At 63.9% G+C, this 25701-nt stretch overlaps 3 protein-coding genes across 7 annotated transcripts; all 3 read left to right on the top strand.

Annotated features, from left to right (window-relative positions):
- Positions 1-11982, top strand: TONSL (tonsoku like, DNA repair protein). 2 transcript variants are annotated; one of them, XM_033126226.1, is made up of 26 exons: positions 1-124; positions 228-323; positions 545-687; positions 1200-1383; positions 1731-1860; positions 2146-2317; positions 2403-2517; positions 2999-3144; positions 3251-3403; positions 3599-3724; positions 3874-4060; positions 4847-4926; positions 5026-5115; positions 5406-5478; positions 5563-5726; positions 5810-5933; positions 6049-6794; positions 6898-6974; positions 7330-7483; positions 7565-7643; positions 8141-8442; positions 8582-8753; positions 9458-9633; positions 10005-10078; positions 10380-10513; positions 11728-11982. In XM_033126226.1, exons 1-26 carry the CDS (start codon positions 100-102, stop codon positions 11919-11921), a joined length of 4116 nt encoding a protein of 1371 aa, XP_032982117.1. In that variant the 5' UTR covers positions 1-99; the 3' UTR covers positions 11922-11982. The 2 variants fall into 2 exon arrangements, with proteins under 2 accessions (XP_032982117.1, XP_032982118.1); XM_033126227.1 differs by lacking the exons at positions 10005-10078; positions 10380-10513; positions 11728-11982 and having other exon boundaries at positions 9393-9613.
- A 132-nt stretch (positions 11983-12114) lies between these two features.
- Positions 12115-16918, top strand: VPS28 (VPS28 subunit of ESCRT-I). Of its 4 annotated transcripts, none has more exons than XM_033126351.1 (11): positions 12128-12232; positions 13483-13652; positions 13787-13844; positions 14418-14446; positions 14543-14580; positions 14807-14896; positions 15614-15719; positions 15824-15925; positions 16282-16335; positions 16432-16523; positions 16604-16753. In XM_033126351.1, the coding sequence occupies exons 3-11, from the start codon at positions 13808-13810 to the stop codon at positions 16719-16721; spliced, it is 666 nt and encodes a 221-aa protein (XP_032982242.1). In that variant the 5' UTR covers positions 12128-12232; positions 13483-13652; positions 13787-13807; the 3' UTR covers positions 16722-16753. The 4 variants fall into 4 exon arrangements, with proteins under 4 accessions (XP_032982241.1, XP_032982242.1, XP_032982243.1 ...); XM_033126352.1 differs by lacking the exon at positions 13483-13652 and adding an exon at positions 12442-12543 and having other exon boundaries at positions 12207-12232; XM_033126350.1 differs by lacking the exon at positions 13483-13652 and having other exon boundaries at positions 12115-12232; positions 16604-16918.
- A 3518-nt stretch (positions 16919-20436) lies between these two features.
- Positions 20437-24850, top strand: SLC39A4 (solute carrier family 39 member 4). Its single transcript, XM_033126267.1, has 12 exons — positions 20437-20849; positions 21288-21572; positions 21926-22121; positions 22246-22397; positions 22484-22655; positions 22977-23149; positions 23304-23459; positions 23535-23651; positions 23844-23898; positions 23988-24140; positions 24274-24461; positions 24550-24850. The coding sequence occupies exons 1-12, from the start codon at positions 20658-20660 to the stop codon at positions 24676-24678; spliced, it is 1968 nt and encodes a 655-aa protein (XP_032982158.1). The 5' UTR covers positions 20437-20657; the 3' UTR covers positions 24679-24850.
- Positions 24851-25701: the final 851 nt, after the last annotated feature.

The raw sequence follows: 25701 nt of genomic DNA, 5'->3' as shown, positions 1-25701 counted from the left end.
GCAGGACTGGGCCTGCGCGGGGCCGGGAGGTGGGGCGGGGCCGCAGCGCCTCGCGGGAGCGCGGGAAGTCTGGATCCCTCCCTGCGCCCCGGCCGGAGCATGAGCCTCGATCGTGAGCTTCGCCGTGAGTTCCCCGGCCGATCGCCTTAGCGCGGGGTCTGAGAGCGGGGATCTGGCCGGCCCGGGCGGAGGGGCTCAGCCTCCCGGCCTCGTCTCTCTTTCTGCAGAGCTGAGTAAGGCCAAGGCCAAGGCCCAGAGCACCGGCCAGCTGCGTGAGGAAGCCGCCCTCTGCCACCAGCTGGGGGAGCTCCTGGCCAGCCATGGTGCGTGCATTGCGCGGAGTCCGGGGCCGGGGGCCCTAGGCGCCGGGGCCAGAGAAGCCCGGGGTGTCGAGAGGCGGGGTGAGGGGGAGGCAAGGGGGACCGGAGGAACCGGGGCGGGGGCGGGGAGCTTGCCAAGCGCGCTGCCCGTCGCCCCGCTGGCCCTAGCGGCCCTTGGCCGACTGCCCGGCCGGGGCTGAAGCCTGCCCCGCCTGCCCGACCAGGCCGCTATTCGGAGGCTCTGCAGGAGCACCAGCGGGAGCTGCAGCTCCTGGAGAGCGACGACGACCCCCTGGGCTGCGCCGTGGCCCACCGAAAGATCGGAGAGCGGCTGGCGGAGATGGAGGACTACTCAGCCGCCCTGAAGGTGGGCGGCTCCGGGCCAGACCCAGCCCTCCTGGGCCTGCACTTCGTGGGTGTCCCTTTCTGAGGATGGAGGCACCAGCCCCACTTTCAGAGAGCCCTGTGCTCTCTGATGGTGGCCCGGGCCTTGGGTGGGTGCACCACAGCCCCTTCTAGACGCCTGATCCAACATTAATGAGCACGTTACTTGAGCTGCACTTGTGGACTGGCTTGGGGGGTCAGGACCCACTGTCCACACAGAGCCCTGATCCTGGCCCCTGGGGCTGCAGCAACCCAGCCAGCTTTCACTCATTGTCTCGCCCCCGCCTTGACATTTGCTCATTGGACTGCAGAGCCGGTGTCCCCTTGGCATAAAGGAGATGGGACGTGTGTGGCCTGGCTTTGGCCTGCTCTGTGGGGGTTCTGGGGAGCAGGGAGCTCTCCTGGGTAAGGATAGGGACCCCCTAGAGTTAGGTGACCTGTGGGGTTTGCTTGAGGTGGGGGTTGGCTCACAGTAGCTTCCCCTCTGCGCCCCAGCACCAGCACCACTACCTGGAGCTGGCCCGTTCCCTATCCAACCACATTGAGCTACAAAGGGCCTGGGCCACCATTGGCCGCACCCACCTGGACATCTATGACCACTGCCAGTCACAGGATGCTTTGCTGCAAGCACAGACTGCTTTTGAGAAGAGCTTGGCTATCGTGGACGAGAAGCTGCAAAGTGAGTGCCCTGCTTTGCCCTGCCCCACCCCCTGGAACTGTAGGCAGAGGAAACTATCGCCCCACCTCCCGCCGTGCCTGCATGGTGGGCTCCACCTCATGGGCTTTCCCCTTGCAAGGCTGAGGACTGCTCTTATAAGCCCACTCGTGGGGGGACACTCAGCCCGTGCTCCTGGCAGCCTCAAGTCTGGCAGTCCGTCGTCTGCTGTTTGTGTCTCCACACTGTGTCTTCAGCAGAACCCCTGGCTCCCACCACAACCGGCAGGAGCAAGGGTAGGGGACAGGGTTCAAAACTGGAGACCCCAGATGGGGACAAGGCACCAAGTGTCTGGAGGGGGCGTCTTCCAGGGAATTTGCCCAGGCGAGAGCTGAGCGAGATGAGGGCCCGGCTCTACCTCAACCTGGGCCTCACCTTCGAGAGTCTGCAGCAGACGGCTCTGTGCAACAACTACTTCAAGAAAAGCATCTTTCTCTCTGAGTGAGTCCCCCAACCCTATGCGCACGGCCCCAGGAGGGAGCTGAGTCCCGTTCCTAGAGGAAGTAGCTGGGGGCCTCAGCCTGTCTGGACCTGACCCCCCCAACCCTGTCGGTCTCCCACGAGCAGAGGAGACCCGGCATGTCTGCTGTGTGCTGGGAGCAGCTCCGGCAGCTGCACGTCCTCCCCGGTGCGCTCACTGTGCTGTTGCCCCACCTCCCGCCATGCCTGCATGGTGGGCTCCAGAATGGCAGTGCCCCAGCACTCAGTGCCTGTCACCACCCGCAGGCAGAACCACCTCTATGAGGACCTGTTCCGTGCCCGCTACAACCTGGGCGCCATCCACTGGCGCAGAGGGCAGCACTCCCAGGCCATGCGCTGCCTGGAGGGGGCCCGGGAGTGTGCACGCTCCATGAAGAAGAGCTTCATGGAGAGCGAGTGCTGTGTGCTCATCTCACAGGTGCCGTCCTCAGCCGCTCTGGGCTTGACCCGTGGGTGGGCTTGGGCCTGGGGAGTCTGCAAGCTCCACTTTTTCTCACCCCCAGATCCTCCAAGACCTGGGGGATTTTTTGGCTGCCAAGAGAGCCCTAAAGAAGGCCTACAGGCTAGGCTCCCAGAAGCCTTTGCAGAAGGCGGCTGTATGCCGGACCCTCAAATACGGTGAGTCTGGAAGGGGACCCCTCCGTGGGCAGAGGGCGCCAGGGCATGTGTACTTGGGGTGGTGGCAGCTTCTTCCCACCCTCCCTTCCTGTTGGGAGCCCAACTTTTCTCTGAGCCTGAAGCACAACATGTTGGAGAGGCCCTGAGGGTGTTCAGGGGACGGCTTGGGCATTTCCATGGAGCCAGCATCTTTGGCAAACTGGAGACAAGTGGTCCCCACATAACAGGATGGGGGAGTTGGCAGGACATGTGGCCCCGGAGCATGGTGGGTGGCAGTCAGCAGCTGCTGGCAGTGGTCCCCACTTGTGACCCAGCCGTGCTGAGTTTGTTACTCGTTAGTTCTTCTAATCCTTGCAACTACCCCACGAGGAAGACTTCTGACGACCCCTCTCACCAGCAGGCGAGCAGACAGGATGGGCCAGGGTAGCTGGGCCGGGGCCTGGTCTGTTCCACCCCCCTCACACGAGGCTCTTTCTGGCAGTGCTGGCGGTGGTGCGGCTGCAGCAGCAGCTGGAGGAGTCCGAGGGCAGTGACCCTCAGGGCGCCATGGGCATCTGTGAGCAGCTAGGGGACCTGTTCTCCAAGGCAGGGGACTTCCCCAAGGCAGCTGAGGCCTATCAGAAGCAGGTGCGTCCCGCCACCCCACCCCATGCCCCCGTCTGGGGTAATGGGAGGGGGGCCACATGTGGGCTGGCGGGTGTGGGGCAGGCCTGGCCTCACTGTTGCTCCCCAGCTGGATTTCGCAGAGCTGCTGAGCAGGCCAGGGCCTGAGCTGGCTGTTATCCACGTGTCCCTGGCCGCTACCTTGGGGGACATGAAGGACCACCGCCGGGCCGTGCAACACTATGAAGAGGAGCTGAGGCTACGTGACAGCAACGCCCTGGAGGTGAGGTGACGGCATCAGCCCTGCCCGCATGCAGAGCATGTCTCTGTGTTTGTCCCCATGGCTCCGCCACTCTGGGGTGGCCATGGTGGGCATTTCCTTCCCAGGGCTGCTGTCATCCTGGCTCCCAGTGGCAGCATGGCGGCTGGGAGCGGTGCGCGGCAGCCACTGGCTTGCTCTTCCCACTTTGTGCCCCAGGATGCCAAGACCTGGCTGAACATTGCTCTGTCCCGAGAGGAGGCTGGTGATGCCTATGAGGAGCTGGTGCCATGCTTCCAGAAGGCCCTCAACTATGCCCAGCAGGCCCAGCGGCCCCAGCTGCAGGTGCGGCCACCACCCCCCCACACCCCCCCCCACAGCCGTGATCGCCACGCGCAGCTTCCCCACAGCCTGCTATCACCTCGTTCCCCACCCATCTCCCCTTCAGTGACTGGCACCCCATGGCCCTGAGCTGGGTGTCCCCTGCTCCTCAGACACAGGTCTTGTGGCACCTACACACCGTGCAGCTGAGGTTGCGGCCTCAAGAAGCCCCTGGCACCGAGGCCAGACTGCAGGCGCTGAGTGTGGACGAGGACGCAGCAGGCAAGGTTGAGGATGAGGAGGACGAGGGTGAGGACAGCAACACCCTGGAGGCCAGCGAAGTGGAGCTCTCGGAGAGCGGTGAGGCCCGAGTGCTCCATGGCCCCAGGCCAGTTGGCTCGTGACAGCAGGCCACCCCGCACAGGTGGTGACCAGTGCCAGTGAGGCGGTTAGGAGGGCACGTGCAGACAGCCTGGGGCAGCCCTGGAACCTTCCTGTAGGGGCAGTGATGGGGAGCTGGTGGGCGTCCTGGGGGCGGGACAGGGTCGGACCTGTGGGCTTGAGGGTTAGTCTGGGGTGGGCTTGGACTGCAGCCGGCCGTGTGGGGCAGGGAGAGAGGGGGGCTGGGGCCAGGGCACGGGGACCCTTCCCTGAGGCCAGGAGGAGCACTGGTTGGGTTTTCAACTTGAGGGGCCCCCAGAATCTCTTGGTGAGCGGCCAGGGGCTGTGGGAAGTTTGGGCTGTGCCATATAGGGGTGAGGCTGGGTGTCGCTGGTGTGTGGGTGCAGGGAGCCATGGGCGGGGTGGGGAGAGAGGACCAAAGACAGGAACTTTAGGCAGTGCTGTTCAACAGATGGTCACAGTAAGAAAGAAGGCTCTAGAAAGGGCCAGAGGCATAGAAGGGAGCAGATAGCAGGAGCAGAGGGGAAGAGTGGGGTCGCACAGGGAGCAGGTGCAGGGCGCCAGGCCCAAGGAGGGTGCTTCCCAGGAGAGGGGCAGCAGAGGTCAGGGTCTGCGTGGGGCGCGAGGTCAGCTGGGCAGACGGGCCGTGGGTGTGAGTGACCGTAGGCAGGGTTGGAGTGAGCTGGGAGCCAGGGCCAGGCACCTGCCCTCAGGCTCACCCGGGGGTGGGCTCGGCTCTTGCAGAGGACGAGGCCGACAGCCAGTTCCAGCAGCTGGAGGACGAGGACCTGCCAGGCTGCCTGGGCCGGAACAAGGCGAGCAAGGTGAGGACAGCAGGGCGAGTGTATGTCCCCTGTGGGGCCCGCCAGCGCTGCCCTGTCCCCTAAGCTCTGCTCCTCACGCTGCGGTGCCTGTGCCCACAGTGGAACCGGCGCAATGATGTGGGGGAGACCCTGCTGCACCGAGCCTGCATCGAGGGCCAGCTGGGCCGCGTCCAGGACCTCGTGAGGCAGGTACACCTGCCACCCCGCCCCTCCTCCCGGTGGGCCGCGCCCGGGGCTTTCCAACGGGGTACACTGTCTCCCCCAAGGGGACAGGGAAGAACACGAAGGCTGGAGGAAGCACGATGCTGCAGGCGCCCCCGGGACTCTGCCTCGTTGGGGGAGCATCTCCCACACCGGGGGGACCTCGGCCAGAGCCAGGCCTGGGATGGACCTGGGGGACCCGCTCAGAGCCTCAGAGCCCTGGAGCAAGGACAGGCCGTGGGGCCTTCAGGGTCAGGCTCCTAACTCTTTGATCACAGGGCCACCCCCTGAATCCTCGGGACTACTGTGGCTGGACGCCCTTGCATGAGGCCTGCAACTATGGGCATCTGGGTGAGCACAGGCTGGGGTCTGGCACGTGACGGGGAGGGCTCTGAGGAGGGTTCTGGGAGCTGGCTCGTGCCCTTTGTCTCACAGACATCGTCCGCTTCCTGCTGGACCACGGGGCCGCAGTGGATGACCCAGGCGGCGAGGGCTGCGAGGGCATCACCCCTCTGCACGATGCCCTCAACTGCGGCCACTTTGAGGTAGCGGAGCTGCTCATTGAACGGGGCGCGTCGGTCACCTTGCGAACCAGGAAGGTGAGTGGGGACACGGGCCAGGCAGCATGGGCATTGGTTGGTGGGTCTGCCCCTGCCTGGCCTGCTCAGCTGGGTACCTACAGGGCCACAGCCCGCTGGAGACTCTGCAGCAGTGGGTGAAGCTGTACTACAAGGACCTGGACAGTGAGACGCAACAGCAGGCTGGTGCCATGGAGAGGCTGCTCCAGGCGGCCTCCGTGGGCCGAGGCAAGCAGGGGACCCCTGCCCCTGGGAATATCGCCTGGGTCCTGATTCCGAGATGGGCATTTCACGTGGGTGGAATGGTGCCGGGCCCGCCTTACTAGATCCCGTCTCCCTACAGCTCCCCATAGCTCCCAGGCTCCCCAGACCCGCCCAGCGGACCATCTGTTTGACCCCGAGACCTCTCCTTCCTCGAGCCCCTGCCCAGGAGCCCCAGAGGCCCCTCATGCCAGTGCCAGGGTCTCCCAGTCACAGGCGGTGCTGGCTACAGCCAGGCCTCGGAAAAGCAGGCACAAGCTGGCCAGCAGTAGCAGCTCGGAGGGTGAGGACAGCACAGGGCCCCCCCGGCCAACCCGGAAGAGGCCCCGGCACTCTGCTCCAGCGCAGCAAGCCAGGGCCTGGATGCCTGACCACACCAGTGACAGGAAGGCGGCAGCAGCGGGAGCTGGCTGGGCAGCCTACCAGGCGGCCATGCGAGGCGTGGGCAGTGCCCAGAGCTGCTGCCAGGGGCCCGTCCGGACTCAGGATCCAGGAGAGGCCCCCACACCCCACTCGGCTCTCATTCCTGAGGAGGAGTGCCTGGCGGGGGACTGGCTGGAAGATGACCTGCTGCTGACCTCCAGTGGCCGGGGCAGCTACTTTCCCCACCCCCAGGGTGGTGGGTATAGCACCAGGCACAGTGCCTCAGGGTCAAGCAGCGATGAGAATCCTGTCAGGCCGCGGGCCCGGGCCAGGCAGAGCCAGCTGCCCCGGCTCAGGGGTTGGAGTACACGAGTCACAGCAGGTGGAGACTGCAGCTCGGCCACAGAGTCCCCACAGAGCTTTGATGTCCCCGTTGGGGAGAGCCTGGCGACAGGCGTGTCCTCGGTGGGTGCACGTGCCTGGAGCAGAGCCGACTGCGGCGATGGAGGGTGGGGGCACAGGGCTGTTCTTTCTGACTCAGCCCATCCCTTTCTGCCCCGTCTGCCAGGGACTGGTCCTGCCCCCTCCCATCCGGGTTCGGGTTCGAGTCCAGGACAATCTTTTCCTCATCCCCGTCCCACACAGGTAAGGCGTCACCTGCCCTCTCCCACCCTCAGCTCCCCCTGCGCCCCATGGGCTCTGCCAGGGGGTGGCACCCAATGGCAGCCGAGAACCCTGGTGTTTGCACATCAAGTGGGACATGTGACAAAGGCTCGCTTTGACTTGCTGTGCCACCCCTGCTGGCCCAGGTCAAGGTCAGGGTGCCCTGCAGAAGCACAGCAGGGCCCCGGAGTGGTCAGGTCAGGTCCCAGGGCCCCGGTGAATAGCCCGTGGTAGCTGGAAGCGTGCTGGGCCACAGGTGCACTGGCTTCCTGAGCGGGTGGGGGCAGGGAGGGGACCTGGCCAGGTCCAAGGCTCAGTGTGCCCCGTGTTCCCACAGCAAGGAGGCCCACTCAGTGGGCTGGCTAGCCGAACAGGCTGCCCAGCGTTACTACCAGGCCTGTGGGCTGCTGCCAAGGCTCACCCTGCGAAAGGAGGGGGCGCTGCTGGCTCCCCAGGACCCCATCCCCGATGTGCTGCAGAGCAATGAGGAGGTGAGTGGTGGGGGCCAGGCCCGAGCACCTGGCATCCTTGGTGCTACTTGTCCCGTGCTGCCCTCCAGTGGTACCTTCCAGGTGCTGGCCGAAGTGACTTCGTGGGACCTCCCCCCCCTACCGGACCGCTACCGCAGGGCATGCCAGAGCCTGGAGCAAGGTAAGAGCCCAGGAAGGCTGGCAGCCGCCTGGGGACTGAGGCAGGGGGTACGTAGGCTCCCCCTGCCCTCGCCACTGCCTGGTCAGCAGGTCTCAGTCCCAGGAGCCCGGGTACCCTCAAGGCCCCCTCCCACCATACCTGTCCTCAGGTGTTCCTCTACCACCCAATGCCCACAGGTGTGAGCGGTGAGTGGGAGAAGATGGCCACACCTAGAGGAACCCCAGAGCCATGAGGCCAGGCCTAGCAGGAAGTCCCGCCCCACAGGGAGGGCCTCACAGGGCAGAGACGGGTCGGCACCACCCACTGGCCTGTGCAGGGCCCTCAGGCTTAGAGGGAGTGGGCTAGGGAGCGAGGGCTGCCTGGCTCACCTCCAGAGTTCCTAGCAGATGGGCAGGCGCTGGCCCTAGTGACACCTTATCCCCTTCCAGGGGAGCACCCACAGGTGCTGCTAGCAGATGGGCAGGCGCTGGCCCTAGTGACACCTTATCCCCTTCCAGGGGAGCACCCACAGGTGCTGCAGGCTGTGGAGCGCCAGGGCCTGGGCCCCGCGATCAGCGCCTGCCGCCTGGCCCTGCACCAGGCTCAGCTCACACCCTTGCTGCGGGCCCTCAAGCTGCACTCGGTGCTCCGGGAGCTGCGCCTGGCAGGGAACCGCCTGGGCGATGGCTGTGCTGCCGAACTGCTAGCTGCCCTGGGCACCATGCCCAGCCTGACTCTCCTTGACCTCTCTTCCAATCACCTGGGACCTGATGGCCTGCGCCAGCTCGCCACAGGCCTCCTGGGGCAGGCCCCCTTGGAGGTCAGTGACAGGGTGACATCAGAACTTTCGCACCCCGCCAGACACTGGGTGGGAAGGTACCGTTCGGAGTGCTGGCTGGAGCTCAGGTCTCAGACATCAGGGATACCACATCCCCTGGGGGGGCCTGTGTCTTCCTCAGAACTTGGAGGAGCTGGACTTAAGCATGAACCCGCTTGGGAATGGCTGTGGCCCAGCCCTGGCCTCCATCCTGCGGGCCTGCCCCGTGCTCAGCACCCTGCGCCTCCAGGCCTGTGGCTTTGGCCCCAGTTTCCTCCTAAGCCACCAGACAGCCCTGGGTAGCGCCTTCCAAGGTGAGTCAATGGCACATCCACTTCCCAGCCTCAGGGTTCCAGCTGCCATCAGAAGGGTGTTTCTAGGGGCTCAGAACCTTGAGCAAGAGGGGCCCTGGGCACCAGTCTGGCTTCTGGGCACATGTAGGCAGACATGTGGGTGCCGGGCCTATTTGGGTTCAGGGGCATCTGGTACTTGCCCAGCCTGGACTGTACCCCCAGGACACACCCCAGCTCTAGCCGTGCCAAGGACAGAGTCCCAGCTCATGTTCCATGTGCCTGAGATAATTCCACCGTAAGCCCACAGGACTGCAGAGAGCCGGGGTCCCAGGCCTGAGAGGCTGGGAATGAGGAGTCCTCCAGGGACCTTTCCGCAGAGACGATGGGCTAGGAAGTGAGGTTCAGGGCTGTGAGAGCAGCAGATGGAATGCTCCCCGGGTCCCCCACCACTATGCATGCACATTCTGGCCCAGGGCCTGTCTCAGGCACCCCAGGGCTGTCCTGTCATGCAGGGCAAGCAGGGGCCAGAAATGGTGGGGAGAAGCTGGGCTCAGGAGCCTGGCCTACCCCCTCCTAGCTGGGAGAGCCAGGACACAGTTGCCCTGTGCACGAAATCTCAGAAGACAGCTTCCTAGAGGGTTCGTGCGGTTCTGCGTCCAGGACTCTGCAGCAGGACTGGGGGTGGTGATTGTGTGAGGCTGACTAAGGTTCTGGCACCGGTTCAGAGGCCAGACACCTGAAGACACTGTCCCTGTCGTTCAACATCCTGGGAGCAACCGCCCTGGCCCAGACCTTGCAGAGCCTGCCTGTCCACAGCCTCCTGCGCCTGGAGCTCAGCTCTGTGGCAGCCAGCAAGAGTGACTCAGGCCTCATGGAGCCCGTGGTCAGATACCTGACCAAGGTATGCAGCTGGGGATGCCAAGGTTACACAGCTGAACTTGGGGTGGGGGGAGCCTTCTGTAGAGCTACCCACCTCAGGCTGTGAGTTCCGGCAGGAAGGGCACCTGGCACCCAGGTAGTTCCTAAGGGGCACGCCAGGCCTCCTGGTGCTCTCCTAGCTGGGGCTGGGTCCCCATGCTTTTCCCATCACAATATGCCAAGTGTGACTTACACCCAGAAGAAGGGGCATTTCCTTCTGGTCTGCAAATTGGGGGCATGCTGCTCCCTCTGGTGACTCCGGGGCTGTGCAGCCTTTGCCAGAGGGAGTGTCTGGCCTCCAGTGTGTAGGGCCTCCGCTCAGGGAAGACTGCCTTGGGCCTTTGTTGTGTCCAGGAAAGCTGTACTCTGACGCACCTGAGCCTGTCAGCAAACCACCTGGACGACAAGGCAGTGAGAAACCTGAGCAGGTAACACCACCTGCCCGTACCTCCACTCTGCTGAGGGGGGTTTTATCTCAAGGCCCAGGAGCCTGGGAGTTGGGGGACGGGGTGCTAGGTCAGGTAGGGACGGGGTACAGAAGTGGTGCCAGCTTCTTCCCGAGTGTGCCCCAAGCCAGGTCTGGCCACTGTGATCTTACGCCTGGCAGTGCCTGTGGCTCCCAGGGCTGTGGGTTTGTCTGGGGCAGTTTTCCCTAGTGATGGGGGCCTCCCTCCCTGGAAACTGACCCCACCGCCCTCCCCCACACACATACTTCTTCCCTTGTCTCAGATGTCTCCCTCTCTGCCCCTCGCTTGTCTCTCTGGACCTGTCGGCCAACCCTGAGGTCGGCACAGCTGGCCTGGAAGAGCTCCTGTGTGGCCTCCAGGAGCGGTCCCAAGGCCTGAGCTTCCTGGGCTTGTCAGGTGAGCTCTGGGTATGGTGGCCACACCTGCTACACCAGGGTTGGTGATACAGACCCCTCTTTAGGGACCTGCCTGAGGCCCACGTGACTCCTCTGAAGGGGCTGTCACTGTCACCAGCCAGAACGCAAGGGTGGGCTGGGTCCCCTGAGGCTGACAATGTGGTACAGGTGACTGGAAAGGCGTGTGAGCCTAGCTTCTGAAATGATGGGGCAGGAAGAGCATGGAGTCTCTGCCTCTGGCCTGTTCAGCCTGGTCCCTGGAGGACATGGCAGGGGGCGGGGACCCTCTTCCACAGGGACTTCCTCATTCCCATTGTCGTGGAGGGAGCTCAAGGTAAGGGCAGTGAAAGCTGCCACAAAGGGACCTTCCCGGGTCCTGGCAGGGGCTGCTCTGACCCTACTTTCCTGCCTGTGGCCTGAGTTAGCTTGTTCTTATTCTGGTCACACCCACACAGTACCCTACCAGAGCCGTCTTGATGATCCCAGGGAAGGCCACCCAACAGCCTGGCACATGCAGCTGGGGCCTGGGGCAGGGGAGCACCAGGCTTTGCCTCTAGGAGGACAAGGCCTGGGAGTGGGTGTACACATGGGGAGCCCCGGCTTTTCCTGCCCCTCACCCCCACCCCACAGGGCCAGCTGACTCCTCCAGCTAAGGCACCCTGAAGTCAGGCTGGTGGCAGGTCTGCACTCAGCTGAGGGGCTGTCCACACACACCTCGCCTCCTGGCATCCAGCCCTCACCAAGCTCCCTGGGGAGCCCAGCTGGCCTCTGAGGATCAAGTCTTGGCACCGTAGTGTGCACCGGAGACTCACGGGCAGCCCTACTGTGTCCACTTTATGGATGGAAAGACCCAGGTGTCGTCACAGACTGTCAGAGGCACAGATGTGACTGCAGTGTTTATTTTAGGCAACCTCCCTCCTGCCTGACCACTGGCTGTGAAAAGGCCTACCGTCCCAGGCGGTCCCAGGCGGCCCCTCTGGGAGAGCAGACCCCCTCCTAGAGTGTTACCTGGCCTCTCTTCTGCTCACATACTGCCCTGCAGCCCTTGGGGCCTCAGAGGACATCTATCCGAGGGCTACGTTAACAATGAGGAAAAGCTGGCGCTTGGGAGTGCCCTGGGGCCTGCCGCCAATACCACAGGCTCCTGCAGGGCTGCCCTGGCTTTGCCACGCTGGGAGCAGCTCCCTGAGGCCTGCTCCTGCCTCCCCTCTGCAGGTTGTGGCGTCCAGGGCCCCCTGGGCCTGAGCCTCTGGGACAAGACGGCCACGCTTCTGCAGGAGCTGCAGCTGTGCAGCAGAAGCCTCTCCCACGAGGATCGGGCCGCCCTGCGCCAGCAGCTGTCCAGCCAGCCGGGCCCCCAAGTGCGCACACTGGACCGAGGCGCCAAGCTCTTCTTCCGGCGCCTCTGACGGCCGCCCTGCTCCCGCCCCCGTCCCCCGCCCCTAATAAACGAACGCTGCTGCCGCTTCACTTCAGCTGCTGCCTGAAAGGCGGGCGGGACACGGGTTTGGCTTCCCTGCAGGGAAACGGCCGCCGGGAGTACGGGCAGGTCTGGGCCGCGCCGGGGCGGCACTGTCCTCTGCGCGCAGGCGCAGACACGAGGGTCGAGCGCCGATGGCAGGGAGGTGCGCGCAGGCGCGGAAGTGGGGGCGGGAGCGCCGAGCGGCCGATCGGGATCCCCGCCCCGGCGCCATCTCCGGGACCTGCCGATCCTGCCTAGGTACTCCGGTCCGGGGCCGGGCGGGCAAGGGTCACTTGACCCGGTGGGGGGAAGGCGACTGTGGCCTAGGCCCGCTGGCGTCGCCACGTCGCAAACTGTCCCTCGGGATTTTCTCTCCCGGTTCCCGGGATTGGCGCCTCCGAGCCCAGCGGTCATGGGCGAGAGCCCCTGCCGTGTCCCCACGTGACCCTGCCTGCGCACCCCTAAAGGTAGCCTCGGCATCCCCGCGGCCCGCACCAGCCAGCCCCGGGTCCCCAAGTGTGCCCCCCTCGCGGTGCCTCACTGCTCGCCTGGACCCGGTGGTAGCCTGAGTGAGTGTCACCTACAGTCACGTCACGGGCATTCTCTGAAAACTCGCGTTTCTGGCTCTGGGTCCAGTCTGTGAGATTTAGCCTCGTATTCGTTTGTAGCCAGGGGACATTGGTTTCCGTGGCTGAATGGAATCCGGCCTTAGCAGTACCGAGGGTTCCTCTTCTTTCAGCCCACTCTGGCTGGGCACCTCCTCCCCCCTGATGCTCCAGGAGGGTTGCCGGATCGTCCCCTCCGTGTCGCCATCCAGTGGGCCCTTTTCAGTGCCTGCAGACACCGCCCCTCCTTCCCTGAGACGTGCCCCTTAACTTGAACGACACTGGTCTTTCCTAGCCCTTACCCTACCTGCACGCTGGGGTGCCCCAGGGCTCCAGCCTGGGCTGTTTTGTCTCTTCCTTTGCCCCATAACTGCCCCCCTGTGTGATGCCATCCACCCGAGGGCAAGGCTCAGCACTGCCAGCCTGGGCCCCTCCCGGCCTCTGCACACCTTGGATGTCCAAAAGAGCCCCTGCAACCCAGCACAACCCAACCAGGGTGCGCTTTTCTGCACACCGTCTGCCCTGCCAACTGCCCCTCGTCCGGTCTCCTCCTTCTCGGTGCCCCTTACCGTTATGGTGCCATTGGGCCAAAATGGGTGTCATTCTTGACTCCTTGACACCCCATTGCAAATCCTTCAGTGGGTCCGGTGGGTCCACCCCAAAGCATTTCTGGAACTCACCTAGCCACCCCATCCACTTCCTGACTGCGCAGGGAAGTCCTGCTTCCGTATTCTCTTCAGCCCACTGCCCAGCTGTGAGCCCCCAAGGGCTTGTCTTCAGCCCTCAAGGAGCTCCTGCCGACTCAGAATAAAAGTCAGCGTCCTAACCTGCGACAGCTGCATGCATCTCGCTCCTGGACCCTCACTCAGAAAGCTCCACCCCTCCCCTTATCTGTTTCTCCAGTCTTTCCCTAAAAAAGGACCTGCTACTGTGCCGTTTCCTCTGCCCAAATGTTTCCCCGGGTTGTCCATCAGAAAGCCACTGCCTCTGCCCCTGGTCACCTGGCTCGGAGCAGCCTGCCCATCCCCACATGATCCCGTGGGACGCTTTCTCCTGACAACATCCAGAGCCAGGCAGGTGTTCCCAGCGCAGCACTTAGTGTCTGTCCTATGTTTATTACTGCTTCTCACCTGCCTCTGCTGAGGGCGGGGAAGTTCTTCATGGTGTCAGGGGTTCCCTTTGAGTTGGGGCTGGCTCTCCTCCCCAGGTCTCTGCCTGAGCCTACAGGATGTTTCACGGGATCCCAGCCACTCCAGGCATGGGAGGTGAGTGTAGCCCAAGCTGGGCCCAGGGTCCTAAAGGGCCCAGCTTTCAGCGCCTGCTGCAGAGGCTGATGGGAGCATTGCCCCGAGGGTTGTGGGCGGGTCTTTAAGTGTCTCCCTCATGGCCTCAGGGGGTGGCCAGGGTCTGATGCATTTTACCACTGGGGCCCAGAGACCTCCAGGTGGGGCCGGCTGGTTAGAGATAACAGCTTTAGTGTGGCTGGGACCTCGGGGTCATGGAATCACCAGCCAGGGTTAAGGTCACAAAACATGTTGCAAATGTTGTTTGTGCCCCATCACTGTACAGTAAACAAGCTGTAGTCACCCTGCTGTAGGGTGAGGTGGCTGAAGAGTAGTGATGGAATGGGGGAGCAAGCCTGGCACATGGCCCCCTGACCCCACAGGCATGTCTTCTGCTCAGGTCCCCCCACAAACCAATGAAGCTCCGTCCTGGCTCTTTGGGACATAGCACAGGGGGTGGTCTTAGGAGGGGTGCTGAAATGGGGCTAGGGCCAGGGTGGGTGGATGGGCCTCCCCTTTGTGACTGGTGCCAGCTCTTTGCCTGCTCTATTGCAGCCCCTGGAAATAAACCGGAGCTGTATGAGGTGAGTGGCGGGCACTGGCCTGGTTGGCACTGACCAACAGCAAATACCCATGTAAGCAGCCCCCTGGAGCTGACACACTGCCCCTCTTACCAACAGGAAGTGAAGCTGTACAAGAATGCCCGGGAGAGAGAGAAGTGAGTCCAGCACCCAGGCTGCCCTCCCCCAGCATACACACCCATGCCCACCTGCCCCCCCCCGAGCAGCCTCCCCCAACCCCAAGCCCACCCCCATCCCAAGGGTCAGGAGGATGCAGGGTCAGGCTGGGCCGAATGCACAACTCCGCCGCAGCTGCACCCAGTGGGGCTGGTGTCCTGGGCTCTGGGGGCCCCGGTGGCTCGGCCTGATGGGCACACTCCTCAGGTATGACAACATGGCAGAGCTGTTTGCAGTTGTGAAGACCATGCAGGCCCTGGAAAAGGCGTACATCAAGGACTGCGTCACTCCCAACGAGTGAGAGCCCCGTCTCTGCCCTTGGAAGCTTGTTTCTGCCCTCTAGGGCCTAGGTGCTTGGTAGGAAGTGAGAACGGGGTTCTGTGTGGGGGCCTCTGCCTCTCCTATCAGGCTGTGAGGGTGCTGACTTCTGTGGGGCCTGCCCAGCACAAGGAGGGTGCCCCTGGGGGCTAGCAGCCTGGGTGCCTTCCCAGTGCGGGATGTCCTCGTGGTACTACAGTGTCCCAGGGGAGAAGTGTGCCCACCACCGTGGTCCTGGGATTTCGTCCCAGCCTGCCCCCCTGGTCACAGGTGTCCTGGTTGATGAGAGGGCTGCAGGAGGCAAGCAGGAGGGTTGGGAAGTCAGTCTGTGAGGTGCTGCTGGCCAGGCCTGGCATCTGGAAAGGCCCACCCGGAGGACCACGAGCTGTGGGTGTGAAGACTTGGCCGACAAGTCCAGGAGAGCAGGCACGAGGGGGCTGGCTGGGCCTGTGCCCAGTGCTGGGCTTGGGGCCTGTCTGTACAGTCCAGGCTTGGTCCCCCGTGGCAGCCCTTTTGGCCGCCCTCCCTACTCTTGTCCAGAGTGCTCCCTTGTGTAGACCCAATGGAAGGCCTTGCTCTTGATGCCCCTTCTCTGACCAATCCCCTAGCCCTCCTTGAGAGCTGCCTTGTGTGCCCTGTGTGTGCACGGGCAGGGCTGTCCCCATGCTGAGGGCCGTCCTCTGGCGCTGTCCCTAGGTACACCGCTGCCTGCTCCCGCCTCCTGGTTCAATACAAAGCCGCCTTCCGGCAGGTTCAAGGCTCAGAAATCAGCTCCATCGATGAATTCTGCCGCAAGTTCCGCGTGAGTGAGTCGGCCCCTGGGCCCGGGAGGCAGGAGACAGGAGGTGGGAGGTGTGGGTGCTGCTGGGAAGGAGCCTGGTCAGCACCCACATGCCGCCCTCTCAGCTGGACTGCCCGCTGGCCATGGAGAGGATCAAGGAGGACCGGCCTATCACCATCAAGGATGACAAGGGCAACCTCAACCGCTGCATCGCGGACGTCGTCTCGGTGCGGCCGCCTCACTCACATGTGTACACAGGGTGCTGGGGCTTCCGGCAATGCACAGCACTCGACTCGCTGGGCCGGGGACCCAGTAGCTGGGAATGAGAGGGGTGGGCAGGCCCCTCCCCAGCCTGAGACCCACGTGGGACATGCCCCGGGTCAGTGCGGCCATGGCTCCCACGCACCCACAGCCCCATGAACAGCCGCGGCCCCCAGGCTGTGGGCACACGAGAGCGGAGGAGCCCTTCGTGACCAGGGAGGGGCTGGGCGGGGGCTGGCCTGGGTTCGGACCCTGCGCGGGGTGTCCCACCCTCAGCCCCTGGGGTGAGTCCATGGTGCCTCATGCACACACCTGCCCCCAGCTCTTCATCACCGTGATGGACAAGCTGCGCCTGGAGATCCGCGCCATGGACGAGGTGCAGCTCCGGGGCGGGGCGGGGCGGGGCGGGGCGGGGCGGGGCAGGCCGGGCTCTGGGCGTGGGGCGGGGTCCCATGGAGCGTCCTGTTTGCAGATTCAGCCTGACCTGCGGGAGCTGATGGAGACTATGCACCGCATGAGCCACCTGCCTCCCGACTTCGAGGGACGCCAGACGGTCAACCAGTGGTAAGTGCCTGCTCCCCTCCGGGTAGCCCTGGGCATCCCCCGGAACACAGCCCTCACCCCTGCGCTCCCGCACCGCCCAGGCTGCAGACCCTCAGCGGCATGTCCGCCTCCGACGAGCTGGATGACTCCCAAGTACGCCAGATGCTCTTCGACCTGGAGTCGGCCTACAACGCTTTCAACCGCTTCCTGCACGCCTGAGCCTGCGGCCTCCCTGCCCCAGGGGCGCAGAGCAGGGGTGATCAGGCGGGCCCAGTGAGGGGCTGCAGCCTCCCAGGATGGTTCCTGCTTTCTTGGACCCCTTGGACTTTCCACAGCAGCCCTGTCCGTGTGTTCATCCGTCCGTGGTATCTCCACCCCGGAGCCCTTCCACACAATAAAGATGCTTTCTGACCTTCCTTCCTGCTGATGTGGCCACCCCCCACACATGCCTGCCCAGCATGTTTGCCCCTGGGCCTCCGGTGGCACTTAGCAGTCCTGGCACACACAGGCTCCGAGCACACAGCAGGCTCAGGCCCGTCAGCATAAGGCCTGAGTGCCATTTCAGGGCCAGCAGCCTCCCTGGTGAGCACTGCCTGGGCAAGCAGTGGGGTGGGCGAGCCCCGACCTGGGCCAGGTGTGGTCTGAACCTAACCAGAGGAGCCTGCCTGCCACACCCACGTCCCCACCCTTCATCTGAGCTCTAGACAGCTTGGGGGCCCAGCTGGCTGAATGCAGGGGCCACTGTGCTGCCCTAGGCTTGGACATGTGGCCGCAGAGGACACTGCAGGCCAGCACAGGGCTCGACCTTTGCAGCAGGGCCCTGTCTTATGTGGTGGCTTGCTGGAGCCCAGTAGATAACTCATGGGGGTGGCAGTTGGTCTTCCTGCCACTGAGTACGTTCTGCCAGGACACACCACAGGAGCCCCTGGCCAGCCTCGCCCAAGGCCTGTGCACCTTTCGGCAACTGTGACATTGGGACAAGGGACAAGCCAGTTTAGTTGTAGCATTCTGATACCTGTGGCGTCCAGAGGCAGTGAAGGGAGGCACGTATGTTTTCTGAGTGTGATGGACGGGGAGGTGCCATTTCGCGTGGGGAGGTCCAGGACAGCCTCAGCATTGAGCGGAAGGACAGGGGAGAGGGAGCCAGACCCCTCAGAGCTGGACATAGGTGGGGAGTGAGGGCCAGGGGCCAGCAGGGGACTGGCAGGTGAGGTGAGGACTTGGGGCGGTCCCCAGGAGCCCTGGGTGCCAGCTGGGGGCTTGGAGCAGGGGTGTGCCCCATCTTGCTTGTGTTTTACGAGTGAACGGCAGCAGAGACAGGGTGACTGGTGGGTCCCAGCCAGGGCTGGGCAGGAGGGTGATGAGGGAGTGTCAGGTTCTGGGTGTGGGCCATTTCACAACATGTCCACAGTTTTTGCTGGTAGGCTGAAAGTGGAGAGGGGACTCCAGGATTGCACCACGGTTGGCACCTGAGCCACTAGACAGGCTGGAGGGGAGCAGAGCTCCTGTGATGAGGTGACCAGAGCCCACTTTGCACGGCTGGCCTTGCCTCTGATTGTCCAGGGGAGCTGTCAGGTGGGTGGCTAGACATCAGAGGAAGCCATTCCAGAGGCACGTGTACAGGATGAAGGCTCAGTGTCTCCAAGACAAAAGCCTACTATCACAGGTGCCAGCAATTCCACCCAAGATGTCCAAGGTCAGTGCAGCTGCACTTGGAGACGGGCTAGGAAGGCCAGCGAAGGAGCTAGAGGGGCCCAGGCAGACGGATCAGGGAGAAAGCACCTTTCAGTCTGGCCTGTGGGGCTCTCAGTGACCTTGACAGGAGTGTGGGGCTTGAGGGGAGCCTGAGAGAGGCTGCCAGTGCACCCCGTCGCACTATCTGGGGCAGTGGAAGGCGCAGAGGACCAGGGAGGGTTGTTTTCGGTCTTTTTATTTTGATAAAACCTATAAAACATAAAATGTGCCTTTTTAAGTGCAGAGGCATTCAGCACAGTGGTATCCTTGTGCCACTATTGCAACCATGCATCTCCAGGAGCCCTTTCATCTTCCCAAACTGGGAGTCCCCCCATTAAACTCCCTTCTCCCCTCTCCCAGGTCCTGCACCCACCATTTTACTTCCTGCCCCTAGATGTTGACTAAGTGCCTCATGTAAGTGGAATCACACAGCATTTGTCTTTTTGTGACTGACAGGTCACAAAAAAAGCATAATGTCCTCAAGTTTCATCCAAGGCTGACCTGGGGGAGGGGCAGGCCCCAGGGAGCCAGCCAACAAACACCCTGCCCAGGTGCCAGCTAGGCAGAGACAAGGCTGAGGGGTCAAAGGGCAGAGGGAGCAGCAGGCTTATTTCACTTGATATAAGGAACTCAAGGCTCATGCGTGTTGTACTGAGTGCCAGGATCTCCTTTTTGAGGCTGAATAATGTTCCCCTGTGTGGCTGGACCATGTTGTATTTATCCCTCATCTGTGGGTGGACACTGGGTTGTTTCCGCAATTTGGCAGCTGTGAATAATGCTGCTGTGAGCACGGGTGTGTGTTTGAAGACAGCAGTGATTGCGATGTGCTTACTAAGTGATGGGATGACGCAGGATGGGGCTTAGCACCCGGAGGGCAGCCCAGCACCAAGCAGGGGGCCGGCAGATGTGCAGGGAGGCCATCGGCCGACAGCGGAGGAAAGTGGACAAGCACTGAAGTCCACTGGGGCCCGAGGGCACTGCCAGCGTATACCAGGCCTTCAAGGGCTCAGGCAGGGCTGGAAGGCTGGGCTAAGACATTTGCCTGGAACTAATAGGCCCTTGAGCAGTGGGTGGGTGGCCTGTGGCTGCAGCCTGGTCCTCGGCCTGGCACGGTGGGGGAGGAAAAAGGCCAGTTTGGGCTCAGCCTTCAGAACCGTGTGAAAAGGTGCCTGAATCTCTCCAGCTTCCCTCCCTGTCGACCCAAGGGCCCGGGATTCATCTGAATCCTCCCCACCCCCCCACCCCTGTCAGCAGGCTCTTCCTGTCCCTTCCCCTGCCCCACCCCCAGAGGTTACACTGTGGTACCTTCCGGTGTTTGTTCGAGCTGGGCAAGAGAAAGAACTTGACCCCAGGCCCAGGACACTGTCCTTAGCCTGATGCCCTGCCCTGGGTGCCACAGGGCACTGGGGACAGAATTTGGACCTAGGCTTTCTGCTCTCCTGGAGCTTCTTCTCCCCACCCCAACCACACGCCACAGGGCTCAGGGTCAGGGGTCGGTTCAACAGGGGGGCTGCCCAGAGGCTCCCTCCAGAAGGCAGAGCTACCCCCTCCCCCAGATGCCAGCTAGGCAGAGGTAAGGTTGAGGGGTCAAAGGCCAGAGAGAACAGCAGGGAGGGGCAGGGCAGGGCTGGGCGCCACACCCCAGAGCCCCTCCCTAGGTGGCCCGTGAAGGAGTACTTAGGTTCCCTGTAGGGCTTTGGCCATTTCCTGGGGAATTTTCCCTGGAGGGTTTGGAGAGGGCAGAGTGACTCAGCCAATACCTTATCTGTTCCCTCGAGACTCCAGCCCACCCCCACCACGGAGACCACAGCCCAGGACCCAGGGAGGTGCCCCTGGAAGGGCCTTGGGGCTCTCAGGTGGACTGTCTGGGAATGGTGGAACGCAAGCAGTTCTGTCCTGGTTCCCCCTTGCTTGGGGACCACCCCTGGAGAGAGGGCTGCCGGAGGCGATACCCCAGGCCCTTGGAAGAGCGGACGGGTGGCTGTGCCCTGCAACTCTGGGGGCAGCAGGCAGGCCAGGGGATGCTCAGGCCACCCAGTCCAGGGGAAATTACCAGCCCTTGGCCCCTGCAGGCACCAATTCCTGGATTTGGGGAGGATCTGCTGCTGGAATGGTTAGGCCCCTGGCAGACAATCACAGCTCAGCAGGAAATACCTGGGAGAGGTCCTTACCTCGCCCACCCACCCACCCCTCCAGCCCCAAGAAGCTATGCACCCCGCAGGCACTGGTTCCTTGTTTTGGGGAGGACCTGCCCCTGGAATGGTTAACCTGCGACTCCTCTGACAGCCAATCACAGAGTCCAGCAGGAAATACCTGGGAGAGAGCCTCGTGCCTAGCCCCAGTCTGGCCCCAGGCAGCCGTCTTCCCGCAGCCAGCGCTCTGTGCTCAGCCTCTCCAGAGCACCACACTCCCGGCCTCAGTATGGCAGTCTTGGCATGGCGCGAACTGGGGCTGCTGCTGGTGGTACTGGTGGTGACCGTGACCGTGGCCCAGCCTGTTCATCTGCTGACTTCGCTGTCATTGGGCCAGGGCGCTCTGGACCGCGTGGCTCTGGGCAGCCTGTTAAATACACTGGCGGCCCGTGTGCACTGCACCCCAGGGCCGTGTGGAAAGGTAAGTGCCCCACCCGACAGGTCCCCCAGCCCTGGCCCAGCCCTGCCCACTCCACCCTAAGGGCTGGCAGCACAGGGTCTGGGCAAACTCCAGGAGGCGGGCAGAGGCCAAGCGGCCTGGCGACATGGCCCTGCCCGCAGCTGCAAGCCCAGAGCACAGATAGGCCTGCCCTGCCTGGGGTGGGGGGGCCATGCTGGGGACACGCAGCTCCAGGGTCACAGGGTCACCTTCCCTGGCAGCCCCCAGGCCATGAAACGCAGTGGTTCCAGGAAGAAACCACCCCAGGAAGGGGGCGACCCCTGCCTGGGACCCCCTGTGTGCGTGCACTCGTGTTATCAAGGAGAGTGAGAGCAGAGTGAGAGCGGGCAATGGGAGGGTGTGGGGATAAGAGGTGTGTGTGGCCCCTGCGGGGCCCTGCCCACCTGTCTCTGCCCACAGTGTCTGTCTGTGGATGACCTCCTGGCCCTGGGCAGGCCTGAGAAGCCAGGGCTGTCCCCGGGGTCAGTCCTAGAGCCCGGAGACATCGCCCGCCTCAGTGCTGCTGCCACCCTCTACCTCAGCGACCCTGAGGGCACGTGTGAGGATGTGCGAACTGGCCGCTGGGCCTCCCGCGCTGACCATCTCCTGGCCCTGCTTGAGGGCCCCAAGGCCCTGATCCCACGCCTGAGCAGGCTGGTGCAGGGGATTCAGGCCCAGACCACTGGCCGGTCCACTGCAGAGGAGGTGAGGGCCCGGGCAGGTCAGCCGGCAGGAGTGGGTGAGGAGGACCCAAGGGAGGCGGAGAGGAAGGGGCCCGCTCGGGGATGGGCCTGGCTGTGGCGAGTGGAACAGCCCGCCAGGCCTTGCTGGGTGACTTGGGGAGTCTGGGGACACACTCAGGAGGGTGGGCTGGGCTGGGGGGGGTCACAATGGATGTTCACCACCCAGCTGAGCAGGGAGTGCGGGCAACCCTGGAGGGGCCCTCACCTGGGGGACGGGCTGAGAGGCATCTCCGGGCGAGGGCACGAGAGGTGATGGCCACACTGGAGGCCAGGAAGGCCATGCTTTGGGTGGGGCTGAAGCTCAGCTCCCCCCAGGACTGTGTGGACCTGCCGCAGCTGCTGGAGGAGGCGGCGGCGGTGGGGGCTCCTGGCAGCCCCGGCCCCGTGCTGGCCGCCCTGCTGGATCATGTTGGGAGTGGGTCCTGCTTCCATGCCCTGCCGACCCCTCAGTACTTTGTGGACTTCGTGTTCCGGCAGCACCACGGTGACACCCCCAACATCACACTGGCTGGTGAGGCCTGGGCTGGGCCACTGAGTAGGTCATGCCCCGAGCCCCTGGGCAGGGCAGGGCAGGGCAGGGCAGGGCCGGGCCAGGCCGGAGCCCACACAGACTGTGCTTCTGTCTTCTCTGTCAGAGCTGGCAGCCTTGATGCAGCGCCTGGGGGTGGGCAGAGTGACTGAGACCCACGGTGCCCACAGTGACCACCATCTTCTGGGAAAGAGGGCTGACCACCAGGGCTCTGTGCTCTCCACCACCCCCAACAGCAGCTCCAGTGTGTGGGACACGGTGAGCACCATGAGCCATGGTCCTGGGGCGAGCTGGGGTTCCAGGGGCCAGCTCAGGTCCCTGACCTCCAGTCCTGCCACCCCCAGGTGTGCCTAAGTGCCAGGGATGTGATGGCTGTGTATGGGCTGTCTGAGCAGACTGGGGTGAGCCCAGAGGCCTGGACCCAACTGAGCCCTGCCCTGCTCCAGCAGCAACTGAGTGGGGCCTGCAGTCCCCAGCCCAATCATCCTGCCCAAGACCAGCTCAGCCAAGCGGAGAGTGAGTGCCCGCCTCCCCAGCCTGCCTGCCTGTGCCAGGGGTGCTGGGGCCGACACAGAGAGCCAGTGGATGCTGGGCTAGGGGAGAGGTGGGAAGAGCTGGGTCTGGGAGTGGTGAGAGAAGGGGGCACTGGAGTAGAAGGACCACAGGGAAGTGTGGGGGCCTGGGAGGAGGACCCAGCTTTGAGGCCCAGGGGTAGCGTGAGCAGAGGCCTGGCCCACACCTGGTGAGTTCTGGCTCATTCCTGGACCCAGTAGATGCCCTCCCTGGGAAGGCTGAGAGGGAGGCCTTCACCTGAGCCCTTGTTGCCCCACCACGCAGAGTACCTGTACAGCTCGCTGGCCACGCTGCTCATCTGCCTCTGCTCGGTTTGCGGCCTGCTACTTCTCATCTGCACTGCCTGCAGCACTGCTGCCCGTTACATCATCCAGGCCTTCCTGGGCATGGCCATGGGCGCGCTCACCGGAGACGCCCTCCTGCACTTGATGCCCAAGGTGGGCCCCAGCCCCTAGGTCTTCCCTGCCCCACCCCCCAAGGCGCTCCATTGCCCCGCCCTCCTGTGGCCCTTCCGCCAGCCCTGACCCCTCCCTTTCATCTGTGGCGGGGAGAACCTGGGGCACCCAGCCCAGCGCCCCCTGCCCCTCCAAGGTTCTAGGGCTGCACCAGCACGGGGGACACAGCGAGCATGGAATGAACTGCCACAGCCCTCAGCACGTCTGGCGCCTGGTGGTCGTGCTCGGCGGCCTGTATGCCTTCTTCCTGTTCGAGAAACTTGTCGATCTCTTGCTGCCCCTGGACCCAGAGGTCAGGCACATGAGGGCTGGACAGGGTGGGTGGACGCGGAGGAGGCATGGAGGGCCCTGAGCCGCTGTCCCGCAGGACCCAAAGGACGAGCCTCGCGGCCACGGTGGCCACAGCCATGGCGTGTCCCTACAGTTAGCACCCAGGGAACTCCGGCCGCCCAAGCAGCCCCACGAAGGCTCCCGCGCAGACCTGGTGAGCTGCCCCGCTGGGACCTCCCGTCCCACACGGAGCCCCCTCCACATGGACCCTTTCCAGAGCCTACACTTCCAGCCCCCACCCCAGCGCTTCCGTCCTGCTGGCCTCTGAGGCTGATCTGGGACCCCAGCACCTCCCTCCTCCCCCCCTCCCCCGCCCCGGGGGTTCATCCACCGGAAACCCCTGCAGGTGGCGGAGGAGAGCCCTGAGCTGCTGAGCCCGGAGCCCCGGAGACAGAGCCCTGGTGAGCCCTGGGGGAGCCCCGGAAAGGTTGGGGGCCAGGGGTTCGGCAGCGGCCGTACTGAGGCCGACCCATGCCCGCTGCGCCCGCAGAGCTGAGGCTGCTGCCCTACATGATCACGCTGGGCGACGGCCTGCACAACTTTGCCGACGGGCTGGCGGTGGGCGCCGCCTTCGCGTCCTCCTGGAAGACGGGGCTAGCCACCTCGCTGGCCGTGTTCTGCCACGAGGTGCCCCACGAGCTGGGTGAGCTGCGCGGGGCTGGCCTACTGGGCGGGACCCGCCGGGGATGTGGCGAGCAGAGCGGGGCGGGGCCTGGGCAAGGGGCGGGGGCTGTGGGGGCGGGGCTCTCGGCCTGACACCGTTCCTCCCGCCTCAGGGGACTTCGCCGCCTTGCTGCACGCCGGACTGTCGGTGCCCCGGGCGCTGCTGCTGAACTTGGTGTCGGCGCTCACGGCCTTTGCGGGCCTCTACGTAGCGCTCGCGCTCGGCGTCGGCGAGGAGAGCGAGTCCTGGATCCTGGCGGTCGCCATCGGCCTCTTCCTCTACGTGGCGCTCTGTGACATGGTCAGGCTGGAGGGCGCGGAGGGGGCTGCCGGGGTGGGAAGCTGAGCAAGGACGCTGAGCTCGCCACTGACACAGCTCACCTCCTCAGCTCCCCGCCATGCTCAAGGTGCGAGACCCCCGGCCCTGGCTCCTTTTCCTGGTGCAAAACGTGGGCCTACTGGGCGGCTGGGTCGTCCTGCTGCTGCTGTCGCTGTATGAGGACAACATCACCCTCTGACGGCACCTCCGCCCCACTCTCGGGACCTGACTCCCTCCTGGCCCTGCGCTGTCTCAGCCCTTTGGACCTGAACCTACAGCTGAGTACCTGGAGAGCCCCCAGGCCTCTGAGAGTCTCCCCGCCCCCCATACCCCAGCAACGCAACTTCAATAAAGACATTCCTACCCTTGGAGCCCAGCCTGCTGTTCCTACTGGGAGGGAAGGGTCTCCCACCAAAGAGGAGGAGGAGTGAGGCAGTGCCTGGAGCCCTGACAAGGAGCCAACAGAGCTGCGGTGCTTGGGCTTCCAGGCAGCCAACCCCCGTCTGGCCTATCCTCCAGCCCCTCACCCTCCCACCCAGGCGATTCCACTAACAGCCTCCTTTCACCTCAGTGGGGAAGAGGATCCGCCAGGCGAGCCAACCTCTGCCATCCCACCACCAGCCCTGCCACCTCCCAGCCCCCTTTGCCCACCAGCTGCACCCTACCCTCGGCTGCCCTCCCCAAGACTGTGCTGCAGGGTCTCTGGCTCTCTCTGCACTGACCACCACTCTACCAGACGAGTTCTCATTCATTTGTTAGGGCACTCGCCATTTGCCAGGCTAGTCTCATGGTGCTGTGGGCACTGACTTGTTCAGTTGTCACCGATGCCCTGTGATGTGGGCACCGTGAGTGTCCATCTGACATAGATGCTGATGTTATTTAGTGTTTGCCTGGCTGCCTTCTCTAGCACATACTCATGGTTCTGGCAACAGGGACTTCTTAGGACTTTTGAAGGGGGTTGATGTGGCGCAGGGATCCCACACCTGCCTGGGCATCCCAGTGGTGCCTTCGTGTGTTGCTCCACAGTTCAGACGCGGAGCCTTATTGCTGATGTGAGCAAGTGGGCCAATTTGGGTGAAACACATTTATATGCTATTTTCTTGGGTGTGACCATACTTTCTCATTTTTTTTTTCACTCTTCTTCCACCTCCCCTCTCCTCACTCCGGTTCACTCGGGTTCTAGCCGTTGTTTCTCAGTCTAGTTGTATAGGACACAGCTCCC

This window comes from Rhinolophus ferrumequinum, chromosome 14, assembly GCF_004115265.2.
Source record: "Rhinolophus ferrumequinum isolate MPI-CBG mRhiFer1 chromosome 14, mRhiFer1_v1.p, whole genome shotgun sequence".
Lineage (NCBI taxonomy): Eukaryota > Metazoa > Chordata > Mammalia > Chiroptera > Rhinolophidae > Rhinolophus > Rhinolophus ferrumequinum.
This window is presented reverse-complemented; position numbering and strand designations above follow the sequence as displayed.

What these genes read in the sequence shown, in the direction of transcription:
- TONSL (XM_033126226.1), top strand. Translation starts at nt 100, where the DNA reads ATGAGCCTCGATCGTGAGCTTCGCC. An exon ending in GTGACAGCAACGCCCTGGAG is followed by an intron (nt 3,404 to 3,598) that starts GTGAGGTGACGG and finishes TTTGTGCCCCAG; the next exon opens with GATGCCAAGACCTGGCTGAA. An exon ending in ATGCCAGAGCCTGGAGCAAG is followed by an intron (nt 7,644 to 8,140) that starts GTAAGAGCCCAG and finishes ATCCCCTTCCAG; the next exon opens with GGGAGCACCCACAGGTGCTG.
- VPS28 (XM_033126350.1), top strand. Translation starts at nt 13,808, where the DNA reads ATGTTTCACGGGATCCCAGCCACTCCAGGCATGGGAG. An exon ending in GACTGCGTCACTCCCAACGA is followed by an intron (nt 14,897 to 15,613) that starts GTGAGAGCCCCG and finishes CGCTGTCCCTAG; the next exon opens with GTACACCGCTGCCTGCTCCC. An exon ending in AATTCTGCCGCAAGTTCCGC is followed by an intron (nt 15,720 to 15,823) that starts GTGAGTGAGTCG and finishes CCGCCCTCTCAG; the next exon opens with CTGGACTGCCCGCTGGCCAT.
- SLC39A4 (XM_033126267.1), top strand. Translation starts at nt 20,658, where the DNA reads ATGGCAGTCTTGGCATGGCGCGAACTGGGGCTGCTGCTGGTGGTACTG. An exon ending in AAGGCTCCCGCGCAGACCTG is followed by an intron (nt 23,652 to 23,843) that starts GTGAGCTGCCCC and finishes AAACCCCTGCAG; the next exon opens with GTGGCGGAGGAGAGCCCTGA. An exon ending in ACGTGGCGCTCTGTGACATG is followed by an intron (nt 24,462 to 24,549) that starts GTCAGGCTGGAG and finishes TCACCTCCTCAG; the next exon opens with CTCCCCGCCATGCTCAAGGT.